At 34.3% G+C, this 12,815-nt stretch overlaps 2 protein-coding genes across 3 annotated transcripts; one reads left to right on the top strand and one right to left on the bottom strand.

Moving 5' to 3' along the window:
* The first annotated feature begins 671 nt into the window (after positions 1–671).
* On the top strand, positions 672–4,869 carry LOC132633464 (transmembrane 9 superfamily member 7-like). The gene is made up of 7 exons (XM_060349900.1): positions 672–914; positions 1,905–2,069; positions 2,174–2,283; positions 2,815–2,923; positions 3,008–3,120; positions 3,193–3,343; positions 3,440–4,869. The coding sequence occupies exons 1-7, from the start codon at positions 807–809 to the stop codon at positions 4,595–4,597; spliced, it is 1,914 nt and encodes a 637-aa protein (XP_060205883.1). The 5' UTR covers positions 672–806; the 3' UTR covers positions 4,598–4,869.
* Positions 4,870–6,184: 1,315 nt separating this feature from the next.
* Positions 6,185–11,254, bottom strand: LOC132633463 (uncharacterized). 2 transcript variants are annotated; one of them, XM_060349897.1, is made up of 7 exons: positions 10,505–11,254; positions 7,803–7,855; positions 7,090–7,177; positions 6,893–6,991; positions 6,579–6,706; positions 6,410–6,490; positions 6,185–6,290 (listed from the first exon to the last, which is right to left on the bottom strand). In XM_060349897.1, the coding sequence occupies exons 1-6, from the start codon at positions 11,147–11,149 to the stop codon at positions 6,454–6,456; spliced, it is 1,050 nt and encodes a 349-aa protein (XP_060205880.1). In that variant the 5' UTR covers positions 11,150–11,254; the 3' UTR covers positions 6,185–6,290; positions 6,410–6,453. The 2 variants fall into 2 exon arrangements, with proteins under 2 accessions (XP_060205880.1, XP_060205879.1); XM_060349896.1 differs by having other exon boundaries at positions 6,185–6,490; positions 10,505–11,253.
* Between the last annotated feature and the right edge of the window lie 1,561 nt (positions 11,255–12,815).

The following is a 12,815-nucleotide window of genomic DNA, read 5'->3' as shown; positions in this document are numbered from 1 at the left end:
CTTTTTGCTTCTGTAGAAAGAAGATCAAACTGGTAAAAATGTTTCTATTTACGCTCGACAGTTATTGACTTAGTATAATGTCTTTTAAAGATAGCTGCTGCACTAGGCCTGCTTAGCTGGGTTAAAATTCAGTGTACACCTTTCCCTGATTTGGGAACTCGGATTAGAAGTTATTATCAACATATCTTGCAAGATTTAATAATGCAAATGCCAAATGTGGTTGCTAAAAAGTTTCACATAGCAATGTTGAATATGCTAATTTAATTCGTATATATTATACTCCCTCTGTTTACTTTTACGTCACGTTTCGCTTTTCGAGAGTCAATGTAACCGATCTTCATAGCTAAATTGAATTAGATTAATTTAATATTTTAAAATTAAAATTTAGATGTTAAAAAATTATACAAAAAATACTATAAGTTTCAATTCTTCTTATTTTAATATGATGAAAAAAAAATCTTAAAATATTGGTCAAAGTTCATGTAGTTTGACTCTGAACGGAGAGGGAGTATTACTTTAAATATTAAAGATATGATAAAAAAAAAAGTTACTCCATTTTAATGAGAAGACGTCATATTAAAGTTTAAGATGTAATTTAAATAGTCAACAGACTTTTATTTATTTGTAGAAGTTACAGGAGGCGTATAAAATAAATCTGTTAATAGAAAAATGTTAAACTATCTGGTGACACATGGAAATGGAGAGAGTGAGATAAAGAAATAGAGAAAAAAGGGAATTGGAAAAAAGAAGAAAGCGTTTTGGGGCATAATAAAAGGGTGCACTGCATTGTTGAGTGGAATTGGAAGATGGATAGAGGAAGATGGGTCATTGGCATCTTCATTTCTCTTGTATTATCATCCACTACTGCTCATTCATTCTATCTTCCTGGTGTTGCTCCTCGCGATTTTCAAACTGTATGCTCCCCTTCCTCTTTCTTCCTATACTTTAATGGATTCCTCATTTCTTTGAATGATTTAGACCCTTTGGGTTTTTGCTAATTTCTGTAGTCTGACTGACAAGGGTTTGGATCTGTTGATTTTGACCAACTGGTCAAATTTTGAGAGAGATAGCATATACCCTTTTTTTGTTTTTTTTTCCCACTTGGTAATGGGTATGTATCTATTTTTGTTGATGGACCAATCCTATTTCGGCAATCAAAGTGATTTGACTGAATACATTAAGCATGAATGATACCTAATATGTGTTTTCCAGCTTAGCTGAACTAAACAGAGCACATGTAGTGTATGTTTATCTCTGAATTGTCATTTCTACAGAGGATCTTATTCTTAAGAAATTGATCATCCCTAGTGTTGACTCCAAGACTTAAGTTGTTTGACCAAATTTTCTGTTTTGATTCTATAAAAATTCAAGTTTCATTTTCAGTTTCAAAAACAAAAAAAAAGAGTTCGAGTTTCATTTTTGAATCAAGTTAGACGATACGATTCTAATTAGTAGTTTAATAGTTTAGACAAGAGTTACTAGTCCGACCACAATGACCGAATTTATTACGTACATGCATAGGGATACTAGACTACCTAGTAGACTAGGTTGAAAAATCATCACAAACCTCCATTATTTCTTTTCTATTGCAATTTCTGGATTACTATATTATGGTTTAAGCATAGAATGTTATGGAAATCGTATATAAGTAATTATTGTGCTATCTCTTTCTTAACACTTTGGACTGGTTGCATGGGGTAGAAAAATCAGAAAAGAGTATCAGTTGAAATATACAATTTTGCTACGTTTGATTATCTCTCTTTCGGATTTCTATCTACTGTTTGATTGTCCCCCCTTCTTAAGAGAAAAAAAATAAAAAATCTTTTCTGCTGGTGCTTCCTCTGTCATGTTTGATTGTTTCTCGCTAGCTTTCTTTTTTGACCTTTTTCTTCTTTTTCTAACAGGGCGATCCTCTTAATATCAAAGTGAACAAGCTGTCATCTACAAAAACACAACTTCCCTATGACTACTACTTCTTGAAGTACTGCAGACCTACCAAGATTTTAAACAGTGCAGAGAATTTGGGGGAGGTTCTTCGAGGTGACCGCATAGAGAATTCAGTTTTTACTGTAAGGATATTTTTCCTTCTAACTAGTCTGAAAGTCTTTTTTCGTCTAATATGTGCTTAGTGTAAACTTGCTGAGTGAATCTATATTTGTGAATTATTTTACAGTTCCAAATGAGACAAGAAATACCATGCCAAGTGGTTTGTAAGCAAAAACTCGATGCTGAATCTGCAAAGAATTTCAAGGAAAAGATTGATGATGAATACAGAGTTAACATGTAAGATCAAATTTAGTTTGCTCTTGTCCCTTAAATTTAATTTAATCCTCCTGATCATGATATTTGACTCATATTTTATCAATCAATTAAGGCACAAGTTGATACGTAAGACTAAATTTAGTTTTACTTTTGTCCCCTGAGAATTTAGGGGTCGTTTGGTTGCTAGTTAGAGTTATGTAGGTATTAGTAATGCAGGGATTAGTTATGTAGGGTTTAGTTATTGATGTATTAGTTACTCCATCTTCTACCCTCCATAAATAATACATAGATTCCATCATAACTTATACATGTATTAGTTAGGTGGGATTGTAAGCTGGTAACCTAATGCCGTACTTGGTGTGCTGTATTTATACATAGCAACTAAAATGCTAACAAACGTGGTACTAGTTATGCTGGTTTTAATACATGAATAATTCACTTCCTAACCAGCAACAAACGACGCCTTAGTTTAGTCCTACCATGCATGATTTCTTCCTCATGCTTTCACACCTGAATTAGAATTCAACGTTGAATGTTCATCTGATGATGCAGGATTCTGGATAACCTTCCGGTTGCAGTTCTTAGACAAAGGCGGGATGGAATTCAATCAACTACTTACGAGCATGGTTTCCGTGTTGGGTTCAAGGGAAACTATGCTGGGGTTTGTGCTGTGCTTGAATTTCTAAACTGATGGCTTAGTCCTCACAATTTTAGTCTAACTGTTTTTGCATTCACTTTATGATAGAGCAAAGAGGAGAAATATTTCATCAACAACCACTTGAGCTTCCGAGTCATGTACCACAAGGATCCTGAAACTGATACTGCTTGCATCGTTGGGTTTGAAGTGACACCAATCAGGTTTCATTGCTTTACACCTATGCCTTGTGCCTTTCTTTTCCTTTCCTTTTTCTGACGTGATTTTATTGATAGCATCAATCATGAGTACAAGGAGTGGGACGACAAGAACCCTCAGGTGACCACGTGCAACGAGAATACAAAAAAATTAGTTCCAGGTAGCACTGTTCCCCAAGAAGTAGATACAGATAAGGAGGTTGTATTCACCTATGACGTATCGTTCCAGGTATTCTCTTATTGAACTCTTTTCCTTCTAACGTCAGGCTTGAAGCAGTTATTCTTTGTCTGCAGATATCTTAGTTACTTTATTTTTCTTCCTTAGGAAAGCAATGTAAAATGGGCTTCTCGTTGGGATACATACCTGCTCATGAATGATGATCAGATTCACTGGTTTTCCATCATAAATTCCCTTATGATTGTCCTATTCCTTTCTGGTATGGTTGCGATGATCATGATGAGAACTTTGTACAGAGATATTGCAAACTATAATCAATTGGAAACGCAAGATGAGGCTCAGGAAGAAACGGGATGGAAGCTTGTTCATGGGGATGTTTTCCGCACTCCAACTAATTCCGGGTTACTGTGTGTTTATGTCGGAACTGGTGTCCAAATATTTGGAATGACACTCGTGACGATGATTTTTGCTCTGCTTGGTTTCTTATCACCTTCGAACCGTGGTGGGCTTATGACTGCTATGGTTCTACTATGGGTTTTCATGGGCTTGTCAGCTGGTTATTCTTCCGCTCGTTTCTACAAAATGTTTAAAGGAACAGAGTGGAAAAGGATTACCTTGAAAACTGCTTTCATGTTCCCCGGAATACTTTTTGCCATCTTCTTCGTGCTGAATGCTCTTATCTGGGAAGAGCATTCTTCTGGAGCATTGCCATTTGGAACTATGTTGGCTCTAGTGTGCTTATGGTTCGGGATTTCAGTACCTTTAGTATTTGTTGGAAGCTACCTTGGTTACAAAAAACCAGCCATTGAAGACCCTGTCAAGACAAACAAAATTCCTAGGCAAGTACCAGAACAAGCATGGTACATGAAACCGGCGTTTTCAATACTTATCGGAGGCATTCTCCCATTTGGAGCTGTTTTCATCGAGCTGTTCTTCATCTTGACATCGATATGGCTGAACCAGTTCTACTACATCTTTGGCTTTCTCTTCATAGTTTTCCTGATCTTGATAATCACATGTGCAGAGATAACTGTTGTGCTCTGCTACTTCCAGTTGTGCAGTGAAGACTATAATTGGTGGTGGAGAGCTTATTTGACTGCTGGATCCTCCGCGTTATACCTGTTTCTCTACTCCATTTTCTATTTCTTCACCAAGTTGGAGATCACCAAGATGGTTTCGGGCATATTGTATTTTGGTTATATGTTGATCGCATCATATGCCTTCTTTGTGTTAACAGGAACAATTGGCTTCTATGCTTCCTTCTGGTTTGTTAGGAAGATCTACTCCTCAGTGAAGATTGATTGATCAAACGAGAGAGCCCATAGTTTGTTATATTAGTTATAGTGAAAAGGGTCTGTATTCTGAGTTCTGATGATGCTGAGATTAGGAAAAAAGCAGTAAAAGATCAATTGCCAAAGAGTAAGTTTAGGGGTTGGCTTGTAACTTCTTATCTTTTTTTCCTTTTACACTGTTGTTATATTTCTAGTTGTACTTTTTAGAAATGCATGTGGTAGATCCTGGTTAAAGCAGTTTTACTCAGTTTTAAGATCATAGATTGATAAGTTTTCTCAACAAAATCTCATATTACACTTGTCTTTTCATGGTAGAGAGAAGCTAATATAAGGTCAGAGACATTTTCACTATGTAAAATTTTGCAACGGACCACACATAAAACTTTGATCAACTTAGAAGGTTAATTAATATGCGAGAACATTTATAACACAATTCAATTCTCATGTTTTGATTTTGAACAACTTAAACACGTTCATATTAACATTTAAAAGAAAAAATATTTTCTATAAATTTTTCAGTAATATTCTATTGTCAGAAGCTACTTTGGAAGCCACTCCTATTTTAAACAATGCTCGAAATTGTCAAGAGGTTAGCTCTCTAATTCAATTCTAGTAAAATAATGCTCTCTATGCCAATAAGTACATCCTGTTAGATATGCTCCGTTATTGAGTCAATTAATTCCAAAAGATATAAGTATTATTTTGAGTTTGGTAAAAAGTAGTTACAACTATGGTTTTAAATGGGGGAAAAATAAAATCAAATTGTCTGTTGGTCAGATACCAGATCAAGTTTGAAATTGTGTATAGTAGTCACTTCAGAATAATTTGGGATTTAAGTCTTTTAGGACTGAAACAAAAGTAGTATCCAAACTAAATTCAACTCCTATATAAAGTTTTATTTATCATGTGAGAGATGTCTTCCTGATGCAAAACCTTTAGTATTTGTTAATAGCAGATTTTTATAGGGACCACTTCCAATAACATGTTGGTTTCAAACTTGATGGCATTCAACGTTAGAACCAAACCTGGGCCAGGGTTTAGTGATGGGCTGGAATCCTAATTTACTACTAGCATAATTCACAGATATGCAACTGGCACCTAAATGACTGGGGGATACACATCCGTATTTACACCAATTCAATAAAGATCCAAATCTACCTCTAAATTATCAAATTGGTATATGTATACATAAATAATTTGAAATATGGCCCTGCAAATTTGAGAAGGTCCAAATAAACCCCTAAATACTTAAAAAGATCCAAATATACCTGTGTTACTTGACCAAAAATTTTCACGCTGAAACTGTTACTGAGGGGGCATATTTGAAACAAAAGATAACAATAAAAGCTCCTATGAGCCGAAAGGTGAAGAGCATATATAAGACAAATCATAAGTGTTTGGGACATACTTTGACCTTTTCCCTCCGATAAATATATAATATGTGCCCTTTACATACACTTTATCATTAAACCTCATTACTTAACATATATTTCATGTCAATTTGTCACTGACCATTATAAAATTAATAAACTGTGGAGTAAACACGAGTATGGATATGTTTTTTTCTTCTCATAACTAGGAAAGGGAAAGAAGAAAGATGAGCTATAACTGTCGTTAGCATATATTAGACCCTCAAAGGCCATAAGTACTGCATACGACCCAGATATTTACCATATGCAGGGCGCATTAGTTTCCATGGAGAGTACCTAGAAATAACACAAAATGTTAATGGCTATTATTCGACCCAAAATCAACCCAACAAGCACAGGCACCTAATAAAAAAATTCCTGTAGTAGGTATGACTTTGGTATCAAGATGTACATACTGCCATTAGTCAAAATCCACCAACTAAAGCTAAAAAATAAATCCTCAGCCGGAGTATATTTTCCTTCTCCCATTCCTCTGCCTGCAATTCAAAATGATATATATCTAGTTAGCAGTCTTCAAGAAAATGAAATGTAGGGAACAGTTGATGAAGAGAAGGTAGCACTGACCAAAAAGCATCTTTCTTTTCTTGTGCTAATAACTCTTCAAAGGAAATATCGGGCAATTCAGGATCTGTGTTTTCGACTAGTTCACTGGATTTTGCTTTTATTTCCATATCAGCACCAATTTCAAGCATCTTCAAGAAGGAAAGAAAAGGTCAATACAAAGTGGAAAGTACATACTCAAGGAATGAACTTTGCAAGAAGAGATTCTAAGACGACGCAAGGGGAAAAAGAACAAAATGGAGATCGAAAGTTTGTCAATTATAAGGATAGAATTTTCATGTTGAATTCGCAACGTGACGTATAGTATGATGTTATACCTTCTTGTATGCTGGTGAGAGCTTCAGCTGTTGTTGTAGCCAATTGTATACAAAAGCATCCTCTTCCAATCGCTTCTGTTCCAATTCTAGCTTGTATATCTTGAAGTCATAAAATTCAGTTATTATTTCTTATTGGGAATCAGTGAATAACAAATTTCCAACTCAAGCAAAATCGATAAAGGGGAGATGTCCACTACCTGCTGCCGCAGGCGAACAAAGGAAGACCTGTCAGCCTTAAAGAGTAGGGCCTTTGTTATTGTGAATCTTCGTTGAATGACCTCAGACCTGTTGAGGAAGAATTTTAATTACTAGTACAGAGGAGCGTTTCACTCACTCTCTCTCTATTCCTTTTTTTTTTTTTTTTTGTGGAGGAAGTTTTTTGTGTGGGGGGGTGGGGTGGGGGGTGAGGGTTGGGGGGAGCAGGAATGTGATAAGAAAGTTTAGGATGAGAAGGCAAAGAAGTCCAAAATATTGAATACAAGCACATTTCTTTCCTGCACAAGGGAAAGTACAAATATGACATAAAACTCATAGCAAGACTCTTCATCCAAGTGACAATGTTGTCTAGAGGACCAATGGACACATTAAAAGTAGGTGCTTTGGAAGGTCAGGACTCATTTGATATAATTTGAAATCATTGAATTACAACCCAATAGGAAACAAAAGGCCTGGAATAGAAAGGGCGAGGGTGGCAAAATAAGATATCGTCAACAAAGGTAGAAGATGCATGTGTGACTGTAAAGGCCAATTCAGAACTGGAAAACACTCCAGGAAAAGTTACAAATTCATTAGTTACACCTTATAAGAGAATCATGCTATTGATTCTGGTAACAATCATGTTGAAAAGGAACTATCCAACATATTTGTACTTATCCAAGGAAAAAAAAAATGAAAGAAATAGTCAACATACTTGTGCTGTAGCTCATTCCTTGCTTCAACCAAACAATTAACAAATTGACCAACCTGCATCATAGTACAACAATTTATGAATCTCAAAAATCTGCACGAGAAAAGCCAATCCAGATATTAAACGAAAGAATGAAAATCCTAAAATGAGTTGGGAGAATGACACTCACTTAATAAAGCTTGATTATATTCCATTATTTGTTTCTTAATGAAATAAATTTTTAACTTTGCATTTGAATTGATAGAAGTAGGAGATCAATGATAAATAAAGTTATGTCCTTCAATATATAACTGTACAAAATCCCAAATGGAAACTTCTTCCTCAAGATGTACACATCATATTATTAGAATGCCAGGATAGCTATGCCAATAGATTCCTCATGAGTTGCAACTTTAATGCACTAACTACTATGAAGTTCTATCTTCTCAGGAGCGTTCATGGCATAGACAGATTTAGGCAGAATACGCCACAAGAAGGTTTGACGCCACAGAATATCTTTCTCTCTCATTTACTTGGAACAAAAAGGGAGCAGACTGCCAAGTCTAAACCGACCCATTTTGTCTACCTTGATGGTGTCACTGTGGTCAAAAGATGTTTGACTCCAGTAATCCATCCAATGGAAAAATCAGATGATTGACCAAAGTTACATCTCAGAAACTTCATCTAATGAATGTTTCTCTGTTTTTTTTTTTTTTTTTTCTTTTTCTTTTTTTATCAAGGTCTAATGAATGTTTTTTAAGCCAGCCTGTTAAGCAATTACCCTACTGTGCATACGGTAAATCAGTTAAGAGAGAAGCATGGATCATCAGTGCCACCCATAAATATGATCACATGCAACCAAGGAGCCTTGACTGAAGTTTATACTTCCAGATCAGTTAACTAACTACATAATTTATCTTCTGCTTCATTGATCACCTCCAAGAATAATTTTCCTCCATGTGCTGATATGTCTTGGATCGAACACAACATATTTTACTAGCTGATAGTTGATAAAAGTGTGGGCAAAATAAAAGTGTTCTTGCCGAGCACTTGCTGCATATCGTAAATTCCTAATAAACCAGTGAAAAGCTAATACTCAACAAAGTTTCAAGTAGTCAATTTCTTGAATCCTACTTAAAGTGGATACTCACTCAATGCATAGACACAGGAAAATATTGAGGTAATTTTATTAATAATCAACACCAAGGCAGTACTGACAGATAACCCAAAAAGTGTGGATCTGCCCCCTTTTATAGGTTAGGTATGATCGGGGATTTGCACACTTTGTAATTTTTAATGCATTGCCTTAGTGATGTCATACCATTTATAAAATATCATTTACTTAAAAAAAAAAAAAAAAAAAAAAAGACTATTATATGTGTTACATCATCTTAAACTTCGTTTCTGACCAAAATTGTCCAGATGATAAATAATGGAATCGTCCTCAAGCTTTGACTCTGGATCTTATATATTCTGTGTCTTTTTCAGCTGTCGATTTGTTATTTCAAGTCTACTGGTTTGGAACACTTGAGTCCAAAAATACTCATAAACATTGACCAAATTTTTTGAATCAATATTCTTTTCCAACTAATTAATTGACTCAGTACACCTAAACAACTCCTTTCATCTACTTCCTCAAATTAATATTTTCCTTCCAACTAATTATGTCAGACGTGTCTTAAGGAAAACAAACTGATCAGCCCAAAATTATTATTCTTGAAACAGGCTGGAGTAGCTTCAAACAACATATACTACCCTGGATAATCTTTAGTTCCTGTCTTAAGAACAAGACAAAGAAATGGTTAAAAAGGAGAGGAAGCCTACTACCTAATTGTTATGGAGGCAAACAATTTTCAGAAAATGTTTTCCAATTTTCCATGTTCAGTTGGTCAAATTTTTTGAAAAATATTTTCCGATGCAAAATGGCTTCCCCCGTGGAAGTAGAGAAAACAAGTTCTACAAGTGTCATTTCATATTGATTGTGTCCTTCCCACCCTCCAACACATCTCATCTTCACCTTCACACCCCCACCTCCCATAGTATTTGTCTAGATTATATACAAATGGTTGTAGAATAATATTTTTTGCTTATGTATCGAACACAAAAATAAGTAAGAAACCCACTTATTTTCCCAGAAAACATTTCCTTCATACCGAACACACCCTGAATCATTTTACACTTTTACCTAGTCCACAATGTATGACAAGATTTAGCCCTATGGAGAGTTAAAATTAAGCCGAACCGATTGTCCAGCTCTGCCGCTCATGCAACCTTAAGGAAAATGCTACTCATGTTAAAAGTTTGAAGTGCAGATTTTCTTCATGCTGGAGGTTGAACTTGAACATAGAACAAAGGCACAATACATCGATAGTCCATTAAACTTGCCAATCAATCTCATTTAGACACTCGAACTACTACTTGTTTCAATTGAACACCCGAACACATGATAAATTAGACGCGATTCAAATTTTGGAACGTGTTCTCAAGCATCTGTTAGGTTGTTAAGTTAACCACAGTAAATATGTGATTTCCTTTAATTATAATCAGAATCTCAGTACAAACATCACAGGCAGATAAGTATGTACCTTTTAGTCATACATACAAAGGAAAGCCTTGTAATTCAACAAACACCACATCAAGACTCAACCTTTACTAAACTCAAACATTGGATATATGTTATACACAATTATAATCAACAAAAAAGAGAAAAGAATAGAAAGAAAAACCTGAGCCAAAGTCAATCCATTAGACTCATGAGACTTAACAAGCTCATCGTAATGTTGTTTAATTTTCCTTTGAGTTGCACTTGACGACTTAGTAAAAGGATATAAACAAACCAACTCCTCTTTTTCCTTGACAACCCCACAATCTTTTTTCCCTTCTTCTTCACTATTCGAATCGGGTCTTTTCTTCTTGACCCGTTTCTTTTTCTTCACCTTTTCCTTAACCGTTTCCTCATCAAGACCCGATTCAATCTTATTCGGGTCATTAGCAAACAGTTTAGCCCATTCAGGTGAATTAGAAGGTAAGATCTCAAGAAGAATAGAATGAGTCAAATGGGTCGGGTTCGGGTCAGATTGATGTTGTTTAATCTCTTCAACAAGTTGTTCATCATTAGACAAGTCTTGTTGAACTTTAATTACGTGTTGATGGTTGTTGTTAATTTTCTTTTTAGTGAGTTTAGAGTACAGAGAAAAAATGAGAATGGTGAGTGAACAAAAAGAGAAAGTGAAGAAGAAAAGTAAAAAAGGAGATAACACTGATTCTTGATGTTGTTGTTGTTGATGAATGTGACAACATGGTGGAGAAAATGGATTATTAGAATGAGAGAAAAAGAAGAAAGAAAAGAGAAAATTACAAGTGGCCGCCATGGGAATGCATTTACAGAAGTAAAACAACACAGTAGTACCTGAGAGTTTTGGATATATAGGGAAAGACTAACAACAGTTTCTTCTAAACAAAACTGACTCCATACTTTTTACTCCATCTGTCTATTCTATTCTATCTGTTTTGTTATTATTACCACTTTTACTTATTCTATTCTTATTTTTATCTTTTTAAATTTAAAAGCATTGTTTGTAATTTTTTATTTCCAGTACCTTTGGGACTCAATTAATTCGGATAATCAGAGGCGAATCTAGATTTTTTTAGAATATAAGTGTACTATTAAAGAAATGAAAAAAAAAATATGCTTAAGTGAGAATTGATCCTTATTCTCTTGATAAGCAACTAAAATTTTAACCAAGTGTACAATAAGTCTTTTTGGAAAATGAGTTCCATTAGGTAATATTAGATTAATTCTAAAAAAAATAAAAATAAAAAATAAAAATATATATAATATTTAATTTTACAGAAAGACCATTGGTTCACGTGTCCCAAAATTAACACTTACAAATGCCCCTGCTGAAAAGTCCCAATTAAGCTCCCTAACAAAATCAATTTCATACCTAGAACTCGAATCAAAGACCTTTGGAATAGAGAAACTTAATCACCTCGCCACAATCTTTGTTGGTAAAGCATGGTTTGTAATTCTGTGACTACAAAAACCAACAAAAAAAAAATACCTGCAGCTTTTGTTTTTAGTTCTGAGGTCTTCTTTTTTATTTAATTTAAGGTTCTTTTTTTGTTTGGGACGTATTATTATTAGCACATTCACTAATTCTACTCTACGGCATTACTTTTTATCTTTTTAATTCAAAGGTATTGTTTGTAATTCGGTAACTACTTGACAACCCAAAGAAAAGGTTTTGGTTCTGCAGCTTTTGTTTTTTAGTTCTGAGGTTTTCTTTTTATTTAATTTAAGTGAAGTCCTTTTTTTAAATAGGAGAGGTAATTGGCCAATTGGGGATCTAGGTAAGATGTTATGTTAACATAATGGGAAAATAAAGATACTCAACTTACAATGCACTTATTAATGTGACTTTAATTAGTAAAAAGGTTAATTGACTTCTGACTTGTGATATTACTCAACAGACTTTCTTAAATTTTAAAGAAAATTAATCATAAGAGAGGAGATTAAACTTTAAATAAAAAAGAAGAAAGAATAAAGAGATTTTTAAACTTCAAAAGGACGATTTTCTTTTACAGAAAAAAGCAAGACAAAACCCTCTTTGACCGCAACGTATTCAAATTCTTTATCATTTGAAATCACTCAATAGATTACAAAACAATTTTTTTGAAAAATTAGGTGAGGGCAGTAAATGTTCAGTTCCCTACAATTGTTAAATTTAAAACATGTCAGCAGAAAAGGGTGAATTCAATGCCCTTTAATGTAATCTTGTCGATGTGAATATGACATGGAGTATTTAAAAAGAAGTAAAGCTTCCTAGGAGTATTTATTTCAAGATCATCTTTAGTGAAAATTGAGAAAAGGCCAAATTAACACATTAATGTATCAACAGTTAATTGTTCTAACGGGTTATTTCACATATGATTATTGAACGTATCCAATATACTACCTCCTCATTTTAACTATCGTTTTAGCTTAAAAAACAAAAAACTGTCCAAATAATTGTTACTTTAAGAATTCAAGATTAA

Source organism: Lycium barbarum, chromosome 3 (genome assembly GCF_019175385.1).
Source record: "Lycium barbarum isolate Lr01 chromosome 3, ASM1917538v2, whole genome shotgun sequence".
NCBI classification, from domain to species: domain Eukaryota; kingdom Viridiplantae; phylum Streptophyta; class Magnoliopsida; order Solanales; family Solanaceae; genus Lycium; species Lycium barbarum.
This window is presented reverse-complemented; position numbering and strand designations above follow the sequence as displayed.

Excerpts from the sequence above, each read along its gene's own strand:
- LOC132633464 (XM_060349900.1), top strand. The coding sequence starts at position 807 with ATGGATAGAGGAAGATGGGTCATTGGCATCTTCATTTCTCTTGTATTA. Across the intron at positions 2,284-2,814 it reads GATGAATACAGAGTTAACAT|GATTCTGGATAACCTTCCGG; the intron begins GTAAGATCAAAT and ends CTGATGATGCAG. Across the intron at positions 3,121-3,192 it reads TTTGAAGTGACACCAATCAG|CATCAATCATGAGTACAAGG; the intron begins GTTTCATTGCTT and ends TTTTATTGATAG.
- LOC132633463 (XM_060349897.1), bottom strand. The coding sequence starts at position 11,149 with ATGGCGGCCACTTGTAATTTTCTCTTTTCTTTCTTCTTTTTCTCTCAT. Across the intron at positions 7,178-7,802 it reads AGGAATGAGCTACAGCACAA|GTCTGAGGTCATTCAACGAA; the intron begins GTATGTTGACTA and ends CTTCCTCAACAG. Across the intron at positions 6,491-6,578 it reads GAAAAGAAAGATGCTTTTTG|GCAGAGGAATGGGAGAAGGA; the intron begins GTCAGTGCTACC and ends TTTGAATTGCAG.